Source organism: Lycorma delicatula, chromosome 1, assembly GCF_047948215.1.
Source record: "Lycorma delicatula isolate Av1 chromosome 1, ASM4794821v1, whole genome shotgun sequence".
Taxonomy (NCBI): Eukaryota; Metazoa; Arthropoda; class Insecta; order Hemiptera; family Fulgoridae; genus Lycorma; species Lycorma delicatula.
Window position 1 is genome coordinate 294,574,513 of NC_134455.1, and position 19,753 is coordinate 294,594,265.

At 28.6% G+C, this 19,753-nt stretch overlaps 1 protein-coding gene across 5 annotated transcripts in view; it reads left to right on the forward strand.

The window, feature by feature from the left end:
- Window positions 1–5,679: 5,679 nt before the first annotated feature.
- LOC142332984 (myogenesis-regulating glycosidase-like) overlaps window positions 5,680–19,753 on the forward strand; it is a 42,224-nt gene continuing 28,150 nt past the window's right edge. For 3 of the 5 annotated variants that reach the window (XR_012758481.1, XR_012758472.1, XR_012758471.1), the window contains exons 1-3: window positions 5,681–5,994; window positions 9,987–10,056; window positions 13,678–13,818. Coding sequence is in view for 2 of the 5 variants with exons in the window: in XM_075379763.1 (XP_075235878.1) it covers window positions 10,035–10,056; window positions 13,678–13,818 (163 nt within the window). In the remaining 3 variants the exon portion in view is untranslated. Of the gene's footprint in view, window positions 5,995–9,986; window positions 10,057–13,677; window positions 13,819–19,753 lie in introns of all 5 variants that reach the window. The other 2 variants (XM_075379763.1, XM_075379750.1) reach the window with 2 other exon arrangements.

Here is a 19,753-nt window from a genome sequence, read left to right on the forward strand (position 1 = left end):
TTATGTATAAATTTTACAAAGCACAGCTGTGTTAATTTTTATTTGCAAAGAATTCAACAAAAAATTTACTACTGAAGTTCACATTGTGAACTTTCAGCATTGACTTTAAGGATTGACAGTTTTGTGTTGTGTGCTGTTAATTTATTAACAGGAAAAACATTTTTAATATGTATAAAAATATTATGTACAGAGCAATATTAAAAATGATGGATCAATTTAGTAACTCTATATTTCCTGAACTATACATTGTATCTGACTGATCTACATATTAGTTGAGAGAGTGAGATCAGAAAGTTTAAAATAACATTGCTACAGTGATTGTAGTCGCGTAAATGACCGCTGTAGTGCTTGTGCCGCCATTACGTGTCAGTTGTGAGTAAGATGGCTACAGTGCAACACAAGTTTTTGAGTATTAATTCTTTGAGTGTTCTTGTGTATGAAAAAGCTGTCAGGAACTGCAGTGCAGCTTTTGTTTCATTTCCGATTTAACACTGACCCTCCAACAAGGAAGAGCATATGTCATTGGTTTCACCAGTTTGAAAAAACAGGGTGTCTCTGTAAAGGCAAGAGCACGGGCTGACCATGTGTGACAGGAGAAATGTAACTCATCACTGCAAATCAGCTGATTTTGAAATCAAGTATTCTAAGGTTCAAATCCTAGTAAAATAATTATTTTTATATGGATTTGAATACTAAATCATGGATACCAGTGTTCTTTGGTGGTTGGGTTTCAATTAACCACATATATCAGGAATGGTTGACCTGAGATTGTACAAGAGTACACTTCATTTGCATTTCATACATATCATCCTCATTCATCCTCTGAAGTTATATCTTATAGTGGTTTCAGAGGCTAAACAGAAAAAAGTGAGAGGGGAGAATGTGAAATGAATTGAAGAAATTTTTGTATAAAGCTCAAGAAAGTCAACCCATAGAGCGAGCAGAGAACTTACAGTATCTCAACTAACTGTCTGGGGTGTTTTGAAGTGTCATTTACTCTTCAAGTCATACCACCTACAACTTTTACAGGCTCTTTACGGATATGACAAACCAAAGCGTGTTTTATTTTGTAATCAAATGTTTGAAAGCGTGAAGGATCACACTTTTCTTCTGCATTTAATTTTTGGCGATGAAGCAATGTTCCATCTCAGTGGAAAAGTGAATAGACACAATGTTCGCACATGGGGTCTTAAAAATTCCCATCACATACTGCAATATGAGAGAGAGACTCCCCAAGGTTAATGTGTTTAGTGCTCTATTGTAAACAAATGTTTATGGACCATTATTTTTTTCCAGAACATACAGTTGCTGGGATAATACACCAGGACATGCTGGAAAGCTGGTTTTTTCCTCAACTAAATGAAGATTCACAAGACTTCATTTTTCTACAGGATGAAGCTTCATCCCATTGGCACCTAGATTTTTGATGCAATCTAATGAATCTCTACCTCAGCAATGGGTAGGATGCATCAGGAATGAAGACCTGACTCTTCAGTACTGGCCTCAAAGATTACCTGATTTCATGCTATGTTACTTTCTCTTGAGGGGGTTTTTGAAAGATGCTGTTTACATACCATTTCTACCAACAAATCTGGCTGACCTGCATATTTCAGCTGCGGTGAACACAATAACACAAGGTATACTTCCTCACATATGGGACAAGTTCAGCTACCGCTTAGATGTGTGCTGTGCAGCTGGGGGGGGCCACATTGAACATTTATGAATTGTACCTGTAAACTTTATTGTGAGTATTATTAGATGTAACTTACTTCACATTTGGTCATTAGTTATTAATCTGGAATACAGAGATATGAAATTGAATCTATCATTTTGAATGACTAATGAAAGCACTAAAAATGAACAGTTTTGTAAATTTTTCACCACTGTCATGGACACAACATAAAATATATTTGAAAATAATACAGTGTGATTAAACTATTATTGGTTTCAATTTTCTATACTTTTAAAAGTTGGAAAGGTTTGTCTACTTTGAGAAAAGGTGCCTGCCTCTGTTAAAAGGAAAATTATAGGCCAGTTGCATTATTATGATCTTTATATAAGATTTTTAAGAAAAGCTTCAATTAAAACTTTTTTGTCTATTTTCATTATTAATTAAATGAAATAAACAACTAGATTAATTAATAATGCAAATGTTACCAAAAAACCATGCTAGTTATTATTTTAAAATTCATAGAAAAGAAATAAATATCCCAGTTTTAAAATAAAAAACCTTGATGAAGTTTTCATTTTGATTTAGATGTTATTTGAATTTTTTTTATAGTCTGGTTTTTTAATTCATGTCCAGTAACAATTGGGTAAACAAACAATTTCAGTTTTTCTTGTAATCCTAAAAGCAAAAGTTGTTGAAAATCTGATCTGTGAAGATGACTTTCCAAGAGAATTTCTGGGTGATCAAGTAGCTCTTTCAGATCCTCAAGTTTTTCTGCATTTAGCAGGGATGGTTGGATTGGTTCCTTTTGATTCTGCACACTACCAATCTCATAAATTCCTTGTAGTTATAAACTTGTAACTGGTACATCAACAATATTGGTGATATATTAGAAACTGCCAACTGTGAAATTTCAACTAAAACTTGTCATTCACATGTTTGTTAGATTAAATGCAAAATAATTCTTTATAATAAACACATATTCATTCTTGGAAAATAAAATAAGTGACAAAACATAAAGAAAGATTCTGAGATATTATTATTGCATGGAAGTTATTTCAACTGCTACGTTAAGCTAACATTAAGTGTCTTATCCATTTTCCCTTTATCCTTATGTTCTAAGTAACCAGTAGTTGCTCATAGCTAAAATGAGTGAGGGTGCTGCTCCAGAAAATTTTTTTCTGGGCTTTTTCAAGGCCATGGTTAAAGTTTTCTGTAAAACAAAAGAACTGAAAAAACAGAATCTAATAGAATAGCTGGAAGCAAGGTAATAATCTAAATCTAATTCTACACTTTATCACATCCAAGAATATAGTACAAGGTTTTTAAGCACATTGGTGCTTAATTTAAATTTCTACGTACACAAAAACTAATACATAATTAGTTTTTACTAATTACCTTCTCTTTCGCCCTTCCAGCGTGTTTTTGGGCAGATTTGGCAATCAGAGAGCCCTTGCTTTCCGCCATCTTTGTTGAAAAAAAACAACTAAACCACTTTCATGTTCCTTTCACCGACTAAGCTAGAAAAGAAAACAAACAAGCAAGGAACATTTCATACATACGTGGAGTAAAGAAAAACTACCTTCCACCAGCACGCCAGGGTTGGCACTGCGGAAGTGTCACTGCTCTCACTTTCTCGCAGCCTTGTGTGCATGTGCAACAATCAAACACCACGCCGCTGGAACTGGATATTTTTATATCCTTTTCATAAACTGGGGCATGGCAACTGACATTAAGCTGAAGGATTATATATTATACAAGAATAAAGAAAGAATTAAAGAAAAAAGGACTCATTATATTAAATGTTATCGATGATATCAAGTGGAAATAGGGGATAATGCAGTTCCACAGTGCCTATACATGAGCCGCCACTGTAAGTAACTAACTGTATTCTAAGTGTTGAATACATTCTTTTTTAAATATCTGCATTAATATATAATTATGTACATTATAAATACAGCTTTCTTAAATATAAAAACTGATTAATGACTAGGTTTTAATTACAAAGAAATTGTTTAAAAAAATAAAAATGTAAACTATTTTACTGATTTCAGTAATTTAAATTATTAAACACACAAAAAAAAGTTTAATTAATTAGCCTAGGAATTTTTAATTCTAACCAAGATGCACTTGTTATGTGTTTACATAAAACTATCATTATAACAAAAAAATATTTTAATTACAGATTATAATTTATTACCATGATAAAAAACATCATTGCAAGAAAGGAAATTAATTAATAGTTAATATAGCATATTAATTAACAATAGGTCAAAACACACACACACACACACACACACACACACACACACACACACACACACACACACACAGAGAGAGAGAGAGAGAGAGAGAGAGAGAGAGAGAGAGAGAGAGAGAGAGAGATATGTGCATACATACACACATACACATATATTTAGAATGGACAGAAAGACAAAATTATGTAATAACTTTTTAGTAATCTCAAAGCTGTTTTGCAAAACTCTTATATATTGAAAATAGTGAAGTTCTTTCATTAACTAGGCAGTACAGCAAGCAAGTACATAAAAGCTATTCATATTTAAAGAAGCAACTTGTCAATTGAGTGGAAAAATACTGTGAGACACAACCTGTTGAGTTTCAATTAACTTAGTCAGGAATGGTCGACCTGAGACTGTACAAGACTATACACTTCATTTACATTCATGCTCTGAATATCAAAAAAAAATTTAAATAATAAATGATGGTAGTCTATATAGATGGTTTGATTCTTTTTTATTTGTTTGCCTGTCAACATTACAGATTAGTAGATCGTTATAAAATAATGATGTAGAGCCTGATATTTAAATACTATGTGAAAGTTAAAATTAGTTAAAAAATATTTCCTTCCTTACTAATTATAAAAAGTTTTAAAAAATTACAAGATATTGATAACACATTTTGTAAATATGTAAAACAAAAAAAAAGCTGATAAAAACTAATTTAATAAACTCTTTTTAATTTCATATTTTATGTGTTATGTGCATATAAATGAAAGAGGAAAGATAACACCCATCAGCTTATCTGAGAGACCTTGAGTCATTCTCATAGTTGTCTAGTCATGCCATTTTTTGCTTTCTTTTCTTATTTTATCCTTGATGTAGATTTCTAACCTTTTGTAATTCTTATGAACATCTTTCAACTACAGAAGGTTTTGTTAGCATATTAAACATAAAATGGAATGAAATCAAAATTGTTAAATCAATGAACTTAATTAAAAGATAAAACTGATCTTAAAAAAATCCATAGTAATGTCAAGAACTATTGTTTTAGTAAACTGGGAAACAAGAAAACACCCAAAAAATTTGTAACATTCAATAGTAATTGTCCTGACTTTTAACTGGATGAACTTCATTGGAGTCCTTCAAAATTAGTTTGAAGAATTTATCTTAAGATCATTCTTAATCCTTCTACTTCTCAGCAATACATCTCTCCTATGTAAATCTTTAATTTTTCTACTTAATAGAGGAAACTCATCATAATTTATAGTTAATCCAGTTCTAAAATTGCTTTGGCCAATTGTTATTTCAGGCATCTTAAGAATACATAGCAAACCATGAAAAGAAGCAGACCTTGTCCTTCTTGCAGATGCTTATTCATTTATTTTTCGCAATAAAATATTCAAAATTTATTAACAGCATCATGAATATTTGAGAAATTACACACCCTCCAGTCTATCTCTTTTACAGCATTATACAGACTGAAGTATTCACCTAGCCGTAATCATAAATCTGCTACTAGAACATGTAGTTTTAGCCTTCTCTAATCTATCACGTACTGCAATGTACGGCATATAAGCAGCACTCGGGTAAACCAAATGGCAGTGGTCAGTTCCTATGTCCACTTTCACATTAATCAGTTTTCACTAACTTAACGTTCGTTAGAATGAGCTGACAGCTCTGTTTGGTGATTCAATGTGTTTGCTACGCAGTAATACTGTTGGGCGAAAAAATAAAAAAATTTCTACGAAGTGAACAATAGTTTGTTTTTTTTCTGATAAACCGTAATATGGCGGTCAAACTGATATTTTCCGACACTTCACTAGATTCACTTAGTGCGTGTTAACATACGGACTGTGTTAGTTGTATGTGCATTTTATGTAATAATAAACAGTGTAAAATGCAATGAACCAGTGTTATATTCAATAAAATATCCAAGATGTAGTGATTTTATTAAATTATTTGACAACCCCGCTTCCGAGAATGAATACACGTTACCATTTATCGCCGTCATCATCGTATCATAATAGCCCGCCGTCATTGCACCATTGCCGTGGATTCATACAGTGCATACCAGACCCGTTATCAGTATGTATAAACACAAGATAAGTTTCATTAATTTAATAAATCCATTTACATTCTCACATTATTATCATTCACGAATATATAAATTTTTCTTACATCTCATTTACACTTTCTTTGTCTAATTACTTACTCATCCACATTAATATTCTTCTTTTTTTCTTAGAATTTCGTAAATACCAAATAAGCTTTATTATTCCTTAAGTTTTTTTTTATTCGTTTATATTTCTCTAATGCACGCCAATTTAATCGATTATAACCTGTGTTACAACTTGTGTTGCAGTATTTGAGTTACAATTCTGTTATCTGAGTTACAAAGAGGTTTTATGAATACTAAGACCACTTAATTCAGTTAATAATAATTATTAAAGAGGATATAAATGTTTCAGTGAAAAGGGAAGTTGTTCTTAAGAGGCAGGTGACAAGATTTAAAACTTTTCTGAACAATATGATTGATGTTAATCGATTAAAAACCAGGTTACTCAGATTTCAACAGAATTAAAAATAATACAAACCTGTAATTGATATTTTAGATGATAATCAAAACAGTGATAGAGATTAGTCAGTTTGAAAATGAATTCTATGAATTAACGTCTGAAGCTCAGAAGAAAATTCTTATCACTAATGCCACAACTGACAAAAAACCTGCCATATCAGTTAGGAATAATCAGTCAAATTGGACGCCCTTTTTAATACAAAATTACCAACATTGTCGGGTGAATTTATGAATGGCCCATTATCATTTCTTGATAGTTCCAAATTTCCCATTCATATTAATCCAAAGTTGTCAAAAATTTCATCATTTAAATTTATCTTGGAAAGACAGTGGCGCTAATATTTTACAATCTCTCGAGATCTCAGCAGAGAATTACAAAATTGATTGGGATGTCTTAGTAGAACAATTTCAAAATAAGAAATATTTAATTAATAAACAGATTACAGATATTTTCAATCTAAATAAATCAAGTAAGAAATTTAGTTTTCATTTGAGAAAATTAATTGGACCTCAATTACTATTAATTGTACTTAAGCAAAAATACTAACTCATTAACAGCAGAAACATTAAGTCAGCAAGACCTTTCTTCAGTGTATCACATGCTTTAAAACTGGTCCAAGATATCAGACAAAAATAATGGGTGATTTCCCTAAAACAAGGGTACTGGCACCACCTCGTCCATTTTTCATCTCTGGTGTGGAGATGTGAGCCCATTTTTGTTAAAATTTCAAAAAGAAGAAAGAAGTATTTCACCAACTTAATTCTACATCGCGTTATTTGTTTGTTTTAGTACTAAGGCCATCACTTAAAATTAGTTTAAGGTTTAACAACTGGGTAGCTACTTTATGATGATTCGCGTCTTATATTTAAGATAATATAAATCTAATTTTTGTTCATTGTCTTAAATAAGAGAATCACATTTGTGTGAGGTGGGTAACAAATACAATTCAGTTATTGGTCTTTTAATAACACTACCTGATGTTTTCACTGCAACCACACAAGTTGTCCACAAAGAATCTCAACTACATGAGCCATTTTCAATTGTAGAGAAAGAAAGTTGTCTTCCTTGATAATGACCATATTACTAACCTTTAAGTTTGATGAAGAAGTTGTCCCCATTTTTCTTAGTAGTAAATGAAAACTATTTAAATAGTCTCTGGACCAGCATGACGAGAAATTTGCAGTAGTTATTGAACTTGTTGCCAGTGAATTAATCTCTTTGTATATATACATATATATATATATATATATATATATATATATATATATATATATATATATATATATATATATATAAATAGATGATATATTTATATATATATAAATAGATGGGTTACAATATGCTGCATCTCTTTTGGCATGCATTTCTGTGCATGTTAAGATATTGACCATGTTGGTTATGCATTTTGTGTCATATAATTAATAGTCTAATAATGTAATGTAACTGTATTATAATCAATTAATTAGTATCACAAAATATAATGTTTTTATTCAATTAAAAACTGAACAGTTACTCAGTCCAAATGCATAACTCATAAAGCAATCAGAATATGCATCTGTGTTTCATATGGAAAGGCTTTTGAGAGGGGTTTAGGCATGATACAGAGATGGTGCAGATACTAGGAGCGTGGAAACAGATGATGGAGATCTTTATTATAAAACAAATTTGTATTGAAACAAGAACAGTTGTTTGGATGCAAGATGGTATGTGTGATCCCCATTATTCACACAAGGAAAGGTGTTCAATGGGGTTGTATTTTATCTCCCATTATTACCAATATTTATTTGGAGGAATTTTTGAAGCTTTGGCTGATATTACAGATGAAATAGAAGTGAATGGTGCTGACATCAGCAATTTAAGATACGCAGATTTATTGGTGGCTGTTAGAAAGATAAAAATTACCACTAAATAGAGTGAAATGTATAAGTGGCTACTATGGATTACAATTGAACATTAAGAAGACAAAATGTATGTAAGTAAGAACATTAAGTAAATAGAGAAAGAATCTATAGTAACGACCTTCTTTTCATTGGTAACATTCCTGAATCTATAGTAACGACCTTCTTTTCATTGGTAACATTCCTCTTGGAAGAGTTATCAAGTTTGATATAATAGGAATGCACTTGTATGATGATTGGGATCACTCCCTAGAAAAGAGAGTAGAATTGAAAAGCCAGATCAACTGTAAGTGTGGGATGTCCTATGCAGTCATAGTTTGAAGATGTTGAATTAAAAGATGTAGCACTTCATCTCATCTGTGCTGTTGAATGGTGTTGAGTCTTTGTTTTTATCAGAAGTATCTTTGAAGAGAATTAAAGCCTTTTGATATATGGGTGTTTCATGATTATTTAGAAAGATAAGATTAGTTGGAGAGGTGAAGTTCACTATGATGATATTACAAAAGACTGGATAATAGCACAATGGTAGTTAATATTGTTAAGAGGGAATAGATAGTTTACTATGGATCTGTGATAAGATACTTAAAGAAGTACTGACTTCTATGTCTCATATTTCATGAGAATAAAAATTCATTTCAAATGAGAATGTGAGGTTGAAAAAAATTAAGGTAATTGTTTTCTGGGTCCACCAGGTCTTTACTCCAGGTAGCTGCAGACAGAGTTCTAATTGCCCAGATGGTTCTTCAAATTTGATAATGATACATACGGAAGAAGGGTAGAAAGTTAATGAATATAGTTGCCAGCTCTTTTATTATTTAATTTTTTTTTTATTGAAGTAAAGTATTATTTAAATTATTAAATAATAATATTATGCTATACAGTGGAAAGTAGTATTTTTTTCTTTAAATACAGTTTTGATATATTTATATAAATTTCATAATTTTATCTTCTTTTACAAAATAAAAATTAATAGTTATTTTTGTGACATGTATGAATTTTATTATTTATAGTCTAATAAGTCATTCAGAGATATAATTTGTTAATTTTCATGTTTGAGTAATTCTTCTTATGCTACATGTTTGATGTATATGCAAACACACACACACTTTTTACTGATATCTGTAATGAAATATAATAAAATATGTAGTTCATATTTATGGCCAAAGACCACATTTTACATTTTTGATATTTTACATAAATATTGAAATATAATTTATTACTATGACTTTTGTCTGTATTGATTGTAATTTTTCTACAAAATGTGTATCATATTATAGTGGTTTAGATTTTCATTTATTTGGACAATTGTATGTTTATTTAACTGCATTATCTTTGACTATTACTAATATTTCACTTACTTAAAAATATCTGATTTAAATTAAATAAAATGCACTTATAATAATTAACTAAACCAAATTTTATTCAAATTTAAGTCAATTATGATAGTTAATGATGGTTATCCATTAATGAGTGAGTGAGCTGAATAATTCATTTTGTTGTGTTTCGAAATATTATTTATTTGTCTGTAGATTTTCTGAAGTTTCTAGTTTTATCTATCAATTTTTTTATACTTAAATAAATATTTTAATTTTTTTTATTTCAGTTGACTTGCTGAGTACTAAAGGAAACAGTTGTATCAGTCCTGTCAATCATGGGATTAGTTTACTTTTCAAGTAAAGTATATCATTTGCTTGTTATATTCATAGTTCAGTTTTATGTCAATATTGACTATTAAATGGCTTCATTAATATACAACTTGTTTGTTTACTTTTTTGTTGTTATAAAAATGAAATATTTAAAATTTTATGTATCCATGCATTAATATGTAATTTTCTGTTAGTAATAATTTTTTTTATGGATGGCCTCCTCTCTCCCCTTCAAGCTGTCCCCCATCCTCCATGAAGAAAACCAATCTACAGTGGAAACCAGGGAAAACCAAGTTAAAATAAAGAAGATGTAGCGATCAATAATAAAACTTTAATATTCTGTATACTAATGTATCAGTATACATGGAATGGTAAAAAATTTAAAGCACTACTATTTATGAAGTAAACCATACTCTACATTGTACATAATCAAATTCCTTAGTAAGCATACGAATGTGTACTATATGTCAAAAACATAAACCTAATATTAAAAGAACCTAAAATCAGACTAAAACTATGACAAGTGTGATAGATAATTCTAAAATACACATCCATAATGTATTAGTACACATTTTGTTGTACCTTAAGTTACACAAAATGTGTAACTTATGCATTTAAGTTATACACTGGAAACACAATCGTCATCAATGTAATATTACAAACAACACATTATACACAGCAGAAGCATAAAGATAATCATCTGTAACAATAAATCAATAAACCTTTATGTGAAAAGATTTCCTAACTATTGTTTTAAAAGAATTAAGCTTTTCATTAAAAATATCTGCTCCACTTAGATAGAATTAAGGTTTTTGACACATCTGGACTATTGACAGTAGTTGACCTTGTTGACAATATCTAAATTAATTATGCTCTCTACTATTTACATAAAGAATTTGATACCTATACTAGAGCTGTTGATATTGATGAATCCATGCATTACCTTACATATAACATTACATTTTTATCTCTACATTCTCTACATAAGAATTTTGATGCATAATCAGCCTTTTCTGTAGTAAATTCCAAAGCAACTTCTTCTGCACTGCTTCAACCTTTAAACCTCTCTAGTACCAGATTACTCAACAATAATCCAGTATCAATCTCACAATGTTTGGTAGAAGTCCGAATAGTGCTAATCTGCTGAAAGTACTCATTCATAAAGTCAATCCAAGGTTCTTTCATGCTTTGGATGTTGTAATATCAACATGTGCAAATAAAAACTTAGCATTGAAGGTAACTACTAAATCACAGACTGATTCTTCTCATTGTATTTCTTGAGTATGTATCATATACTGATGTTTAATTTGTAGTGTGCTTCTATTATACATAGTGACACACAAAATGATCCAATATTTGTTTACGTTAATTAATATGGTTTATGTTGGCAGAAGTACAGCAGTTTATGAATATTAGTTTTCTCTCTTTCTGAGTGTGCTGTTTGTTTATTGTTCCAAGATGGCTGACAAAGGAAAACTGACTGTTGAACAGCATGTAAAGACTATGTTGTTTTTTAATGAAACAAAAAGTGTGGTGCTTACATAAAGATAGTTTCGTGCACATTTTCAAATTTGGTGGTCATCCTCATTTAAAACAATACGTAGACTTTATGAAAAATTTAATAATGATTGTTCAGTATTTGAGAGTAAGTGCGAATGGCCTGCCAACATTCGTTTTCCACAGAATGTCGAAGCTGCCAGAGCAGCATGGCTGAGGAGCCCAGGTCAATTAACAAGAAAAATAGCAGCACAACTTGGGATTTCTGGACTGTCAGTGCAGCAAATTTTTAAAACTAATTTGCGTTTGTATCTGTACAAAATGTGTTACCTAAATTAATGGTTAAAAACAAACATAAAAAAATGGCATTCGCTACCCGGGCTGTGAACCAAAATGTATTGTTGAACAATGCTTGGTTTTCAGATGAGGCATTTTCACCTAGATGGGGTTATTAATAAACAAAATGTGCATTTTTGGGCTTCCAAAAATCCTCACATGCTTCATGAAAAGGTGCATCACGCTCCAAGAATTATGGTGCGGGCCGCTATCTCAAGGTATGGTAATTGTAATGGGCCATTCTTTTTTGAACAGACAGTGAACAGTAAACATTATATAAACATGCTGCGTAATGATGTAATTCCTCAGCTCTTTGCAAAAGGGTTTCAATTAGAAAACGAGAAGTTCATGCAGGATGGATGCAGACCACACACAGCTAATGTTGTTTTAGACTTTCTGCATGAAACTTTTAACGCAAATGTCATTTCAAACCAATCTCCTAATCGTTTTGTGTGTGGACAGATCTGGCTTCCGAACAGTCCTGACTTGAATCCATGTGATTATTTTCTTTGGGGATTTCTAAAGGAAAACATTTTTCCTAAACATCTTTGTACTGTGATGGAACAGAGTGTTGATCATTGAGGCATGCAACAAGATAACTGAGGGTATGTGCCATCGAGTTATTAACAGCATAGGAGTTTGTTTTGAAGAAGTTGTTAGATGTGATGGTGGTCATATTGAACATGTGATAAGTAGTATATAATTTCCAGGTATATAGTAAACACATTGTATTTTACTTTTATGTGTTGCAATCAAATAAATATTTTTTAACAAAACCAAATGTTAGAACATTTTGTGCACCACTATGCAGGTTCTGAAAACATTTTTATCAAGATTCAAAGCCATTTCATTATTAATCAACCACTCATGAATCCTGTCATTCTCATCTTCAATGCTTCTGCTCCTCGCCATGGCATTTCAATTCTGCAGATGTTTCATTTTTCTTTTAAATAAAGCAAACTCATTGTAATAAGCCATCAACCTAGTTCTCTTTAAAGTTTCTATGTTATTTTCTTATATTTAAGGCATCTTTATGACCTCTTTGGAAAACCAGCTGGGGAAAGCGCCTAAACTAATCCTTACAGGTACATATTCACTTATTCTTGATGATAAAATATTCAAAAAGGTATCACAAGGCTTCACAAATATTTAAGGAAGTATGAGGGTCATTTATATGTAAAATTCCACACACCTGTATTTAGTTAGTTGCTTGTTTATAGTGACTGATTAAAGCAAACAAGTTTTTACATTTTCTGAAAAATGCAAAAAATTACATAAAATTGTAAATTGTAATTGCAAAAAAAGAGTTAGATTCCACTTTAAAGGATTCAAGATGATGAATGCTTAGGACACCCAAAACCTGCTATGACTGATGAAATTGTTACAAAAATCCACAGTGCCATATTCATAAATAAATCTATAAAAAGTGCTACTAAAAATATGCTTTATGAGGTAGGTATTTTGTTTATTCATCAGAGATAGGTCTTGGTAAAGATCATATAATATGAATTGTTAATTATTGTATCAATTTGTGAATATTATCATTAGTGAAATTCAGCAGTTTAAATTCATTATAAACATTTTTGCTAAAAAAAATTGAATAATGATTAACAGGGAATTATGTTCTCTATTTAAATAGTTGGCTATTACCCATGGAAATGAGTTCAGCTAAAACATTATTACTATTAAAATCAGTTCTTTGAACTGATAATGGAGGAATAATATCCAGGAAGAAACATCATTTAATAAGGCTAATGAAAAACTGTCTTTGTCTGCTAACTTTTTTGCATTATTTTTAGCGGTTATTTTTTTCAGATTTTTTCAAATGCTGGCTGGTTTCTCAGGTTGCTTTTAGTTGTGTATTTGCTGAGAATATTCTATATAATGAGAGGATTGGAAACCTTGTATTAACATCTGGAGAGAGAGTAATATTACAGTCTGATATAAAGCATGGAGGTATGATTTGCTGTTAATTCCATTATTTTTATCATAATAAAGGGGATTTGCTTTTTGTAACTGTTAATACTGCATAATTTATAAAACAAATCAGTGACTAAGTTAAAAATATGAATTAATGTACTATTGCAAGAAGATGTAGTAACTAGAACTACAATAATGGTGATTTTAATTTTGTGAATGTATTAGTATTCTAACTTATCGTATCTAATAACTTAAGTTGCATACAATGAATAAGTTTTAATAATGTATTGTTTTTCTTATATCATATAAGAAATAATTTTTCTTTTTCATCATATTCAAATAATTATAATATATACATAATTAAAATTTTCAACTATCAAAAGTTTTACTAAGAGAGTAGAATTGTTTAAAAATCATTAATTACTCTATCCCTACGGAGTAGATTTATTCTGAATAATGCATAGTTTCCCACTAAAGGAGTACATTAATTTGTTTTTTTTACTATTTGTCTCAATATTTCTTATGACAATGTAAAGGATTTGAGGTACAATTGCCACTAATCAGAGTTCTTTGTTTAGAATAAAACAGTTCATTGTTCAGCCAATTTCTGTAGTGAACTGAGTGAAGGTGTCTATTCCTAGATTGAATATCAGCTGCATTCTAGTGAGCTTGGCATACTGATATGCAACAGTATATTTGACTCTGTGAAGAAACTCAGTTCCCATTCTTCTAAGTAAACAGGGTTTGGAATCTTGTTATTTATTCAAATTGCTGTCATGTTTCAATTCAAGTTGCCTAGAACTATTCAGGTTATTGCATCTAATATACATAAATATTAATGATGAACTTTCAAATTTTGAAGAAATAGTTCTTCCAAGAATTCTTTTCCAAGTTAATTATGCAGCTCTCCTTTGTTAATGTAATTACTGCTGTTGGCATTATTGTTACTGATGCTCATCTTAAACCAGTTACAAAACCCCTTAATATATTATATATATTTATATAATTTTTTAAAAAACAATTCTTTTAATAACCATACTCCTCTGTACCAGTACAAATTAATTTATATTTAATAGATCAACCCTAAGTACAGAACAATTGAAATAGGATGACTTACTGTATTTCATTACATAACAGAAGCACTTTCATGAATTTGATTCGCATCATCAGCTGCATACATTATATATATTACAAAGTCATCAAAAACTTGCAATCCATGACAACATACCGCCCATTCACTTATAATTTTATGTTAAAAATGTTTTTAAACCAATCAACTTCTTTAAAATGTTTAAATTAAATTTAATTTATCATACTTTAAAACAATACAAAAATTTAAACCTTTTATTAAATTAAAAATTTTAAATTATAATCCCAACAAGAAATAAAAACAAATAATATAAAAATTTTAAAAATATAAAAGAGTTGAGTAAAGTAAATCAGTGAAATGATTTTGCTTTACTTAACTTTTTCTTTTTATTTTAAAAGTTTTAATTTTTATTCTTGTTTTAATTAAATTTTTACATCTTAATTTTAATTAATTGATCTTTGTTATTTTTTAACAATTTTTATATTTTTTAATATTTAAAAAAAGATTATATTTTATGTTTTTCTCTTGTTGGGATTATAATTTTAAATTTAAATAAAAGGTTTTAAATTTTTTATGGTTTTAAAGTATGATAAATTAAATTAAATTTAAAATTTTTTAAGGAAGTGTGTGTGATTGGTTTAAAAATATTTTTAACATAAAACTATAAGTGAATGGGTGGGTCACAATTTTTTGATGGTTTTGTAATATATATTTATATATAATGCATGTAGTTGATGATGTGAATCAAATTAACAAAAGCACTTCTGTTATTTAATGAAATAAGGTAAGTCATCCTTTTTCATTTGTTCTGTACTTAGGGTTGATCTATTAAATATAAACTTATATATTAATATATATATATATATCTAATTGTATAATATAAAACTTATTCAGCTACTAAACAAAGTACAAAATTAAAGAACATTTTTACCTTACTTTTTTTTCATTAAAGTAATTTTGGCCATAGCCCATATTGAGTAATGTTTTTTTTTTTAATAATTTTTACTTTTTTACATTTACACTATTGATAACATGATATGTTAAAATTTATAGAATAAATCTTTGTTCAGTCAATTAAAAATAAAACTTTCTCTTTAAATTTAAAGTATGTTATGATAATAAAATTTCCTTTAACATCCTATCTTTATGTTAAATATAGTACTGTCAAATATAGACTGTAATTCAAGTGTAATAATAGTGTTATAGTATAATAGTTATACAGGGTGATATTTAAGTATGGAAACAGCTTTATACTGCATATGTGACAGGTATTTGGAGGCACAAAGAAATGGGGTTCTATAAAATTAAAAAAAAATCTTCATTATCGTGGGTTTTTAATTTTTGCCCACCATCTTCGATCCATCACGTTAAATCAAACTTAATTTTCTTAAATAGGAAGGTGGACATATGACACATGATTTTTGATGAAGTTAATTTTTGATTACAAAATAATATCAGTTGATATAGCTGTTTAATTTGTTGTTGGGTTGTTAATTATTAGTTATTGTTTATTATTATCAATATTATAGCACTTATTGCATGCATTATGAATTAAAATGAAAAAATTGTTCAAGCAGTGCGTTTTACCCTGTTTTATTTTTAACACGATTTTTCCATCATTGCAATTTTGAATGCTTATAACTTGATAACGAAGGCATTAACAGAAAAACAGGGTTTACCATTGTTTTTTTTTTATAAAATTTTAAATCAAAATCATGTGTCATAAGTCCCACCTTCCTGTTTACAAAAATTAAGTTTGGTTCAATATGGTGGATCCAAGATGGCAGACAAAAATTAAAAATCCACCATGATGGAGATTTAATTTTCATAGATTTAAAAAAAAAAGTGCTGAGAACTTGTTTTTTTTAAATGTATTTGTTAAATTCAAGATATCATCTTGAATTATATGAAGTTTACAAATAGTAAATCTGAAAAAACAAAATGCCATACTATATAAACAAACAAATACATTACTACAAAACTAAAACTAAACTAAAGACATTTCTAAACTACTTTGAGGTTGGCTATAATTAATGGTGCCATCCCATACCAGTGATTCCACTGATTAAGGAACTGTATAATTGAAAAGATCGTCTAGAAGGATAATGTATATATAATTTAATAATGTCTAATAATTTTAAATGCCCTCATATGTTGTTATGCTGATCAGTAGATTGTAAAATCATGTTCACAACAGCAAATTTAACAGCAGTAAGTCATTCAAATCATGTTATTTTGTTATCAAGTTCTAAAAACTTTATTCTATCTTAAAATATGAAAATGAACTCATCTTTCTTGGAAAAGTAGTTTAATATATTTTAAATAATGTACAAATTGTTCCATAATCTCTAAAAATTTACTATTTTAATTCAAATTAAAAATCTAATGATAAGAATTTTTTAAAGATAAGATTGTTAGTTCAATTTATAATTAAAATAATAATTTTAATTAATAATTTATTAATTATTTAATAATTAATAATAATAATGTTTAAAGCCACATTTCAAGGTTCTGAGAAACCTTAAACCAATAATAATAAAAAAGAAACCTTAAACATAATAATGATCTTTTTAAAATAATAACATATAAATAATGCATGCTAGATCCTGTAAATCTAGCAGTAAATGAACTAATTTTTTTGTGCCTAGTCATCATATATTGTATCACATAAAACTTTGTCATGTATTTTTCTGTTCGTGGTTTTAGTATCTATAAACAATCTTCATTCCAATGTTATTGAAAAATAAAACTAATATAAAAATAATAATAAAAAAACATTTATTATTGTGCATCCTGTTCAGTATGTACTCAAATATGTGCTGAAAATAGTTTTCAGTAGCACCATCTGAGTTGTGAATTATTTTATTGAATTTTTTTTATGTAAAATATATTTACCGTAACCTTATTTCATGTGCTTGTGTTTAAATAATATAGACTTTAATCACATTTATTTTTTATCTCAATTTGTTTTTGTATTTATAATTTATCTTACAGACATGAACTAAATGTACTATTATGTACTGATCTGAAAAAATATTTATTTTCTCTTTGTTAAAATAATTAATTTAAAAACTAATTTTCTCAAAAAATAGTTCAGAACATTTTGATAAAATTATATGTTTATTGTATAAAAAAAATATTTTTTTAAGTTCTAACTGGATTTCAACATTGAACAGTTTAGTAATTTTGGTTTATGGTTTCTCATATCTAATAATTTTAGTAATCATTATGGGAATGTGCAGAAATGTACAAACCTGCTCACACATTGTCACTAATGCTAAGCAATAGTGATTCCTTTTACGTCACAGTGAAATGAGAAAACTAAATGTTGAAGAAAGAGAAACAGATGAAAGATATCAATGCAAAAATACTCAATCTTAAAGAGTTATGTATGAGTGGATGTATTTCATATACTGTGTGTTATATGTACACATTAGTAAACTCTCTATAAAGTATTAATGGGAGGTTCCAAATCAACTAAAAGCACTTTTTTTCTAATTGACCATTTTCAATAAAGTTTGGTATCTTGTTATCCTAAAACTATACAATCCTTCTCTTACCTATAGAAAGAGGTTATGCATAACCAGTTTATATAATTTCATTAGCACCATTTCATTTTACAATGTAACAAGGGAAGAATGAAAAATTATAAAAAATGTAATATCAAAACTATTTTTCTATTTGTAATACTTATATATTCATGAAATAAACAATAATGTGAAAAGGAAGGCTTTTTGAGTGAGAAAGCTGTAAGGAGTAAAAGAGTCACCATTAAAATATAGTTAAGATTTTACTGAACTTTTAGAATTCAAAGGACTAGTGTAAAAGAAAATGTAATTTAACTTGTTAAATGTAATTTTCCCTATTGATGCAGTATTAATAAAAGAAAAGGATTAAGAAGTACAGAGAAACAAATTAAGGAATGTGCTAAAAATTAATTATATTTAAAATTACTACATCTTCAGTGTAGTGTTTATTAAACACAAATAAATAGATACTTTTTTCAATCTTAATTAAAAATATATCTAAAAGAGAAGATTATTTTAAAAAAGGAAATTAAAAAAAAAAACAGTTGTTTAATAGATTGGTGGGTAGATGCTTTAGATCATTAATTCTCTATAAATGGCAATATAGGCATAATAAAATACTTTCTCATTAGCTACAGAGTTTATTTATTAATTTTGGCAACTACTGATGCCTAATTACAACTACTTCCTTTTTATTATTATTAATTATTTTTATGATATTGAGAAATGAATTCTGTTTGTTGTTAAAAATATCAAACCTGACCTAGAATCAAACACTCTCAGGCTTTCAGTATAACCCAGCGTTGCTGAAAGATAACATGTTTGTGAATGTAAAGGTACAGAAATGTACAATTTTTATTTTGCTAGTATGATAGTATAATAATTTGTATAACAGAAGAGTAGTATTCATTTGAAAATAACATTGTCAAACAATGTATTAAGAAAGTTGCATTTTTTTACAATTCTTCTAGAATATTACATAATTCATTTTCATTTTTATCTCACAATTATAATATCATATTCTTGTGATCTTACAATTGTACTATGTGTAAATCTAAAAGCAAATTATTTTAATCAGAGTGAAAAAAAATAGAATTGTTTTTTAAATAATCTGTACATTAACAATACTGTTTGAAGTATTGTATTAATTATTCATTAATAATTTGAATTAACAATACATTAACAATACTGTTCTGTACAGTCAAGTGAGCAAGCCAACAATCATCCCAAATTTCTGGTTACTTAATAGATTTGGTCACATAAATTAACTCCAACTGAATCGCTCGTTTATAAATGAACATTAAAGATTATATTTACTCTTAAAATTCTTTCTTAATAACCATTACTCTATTCA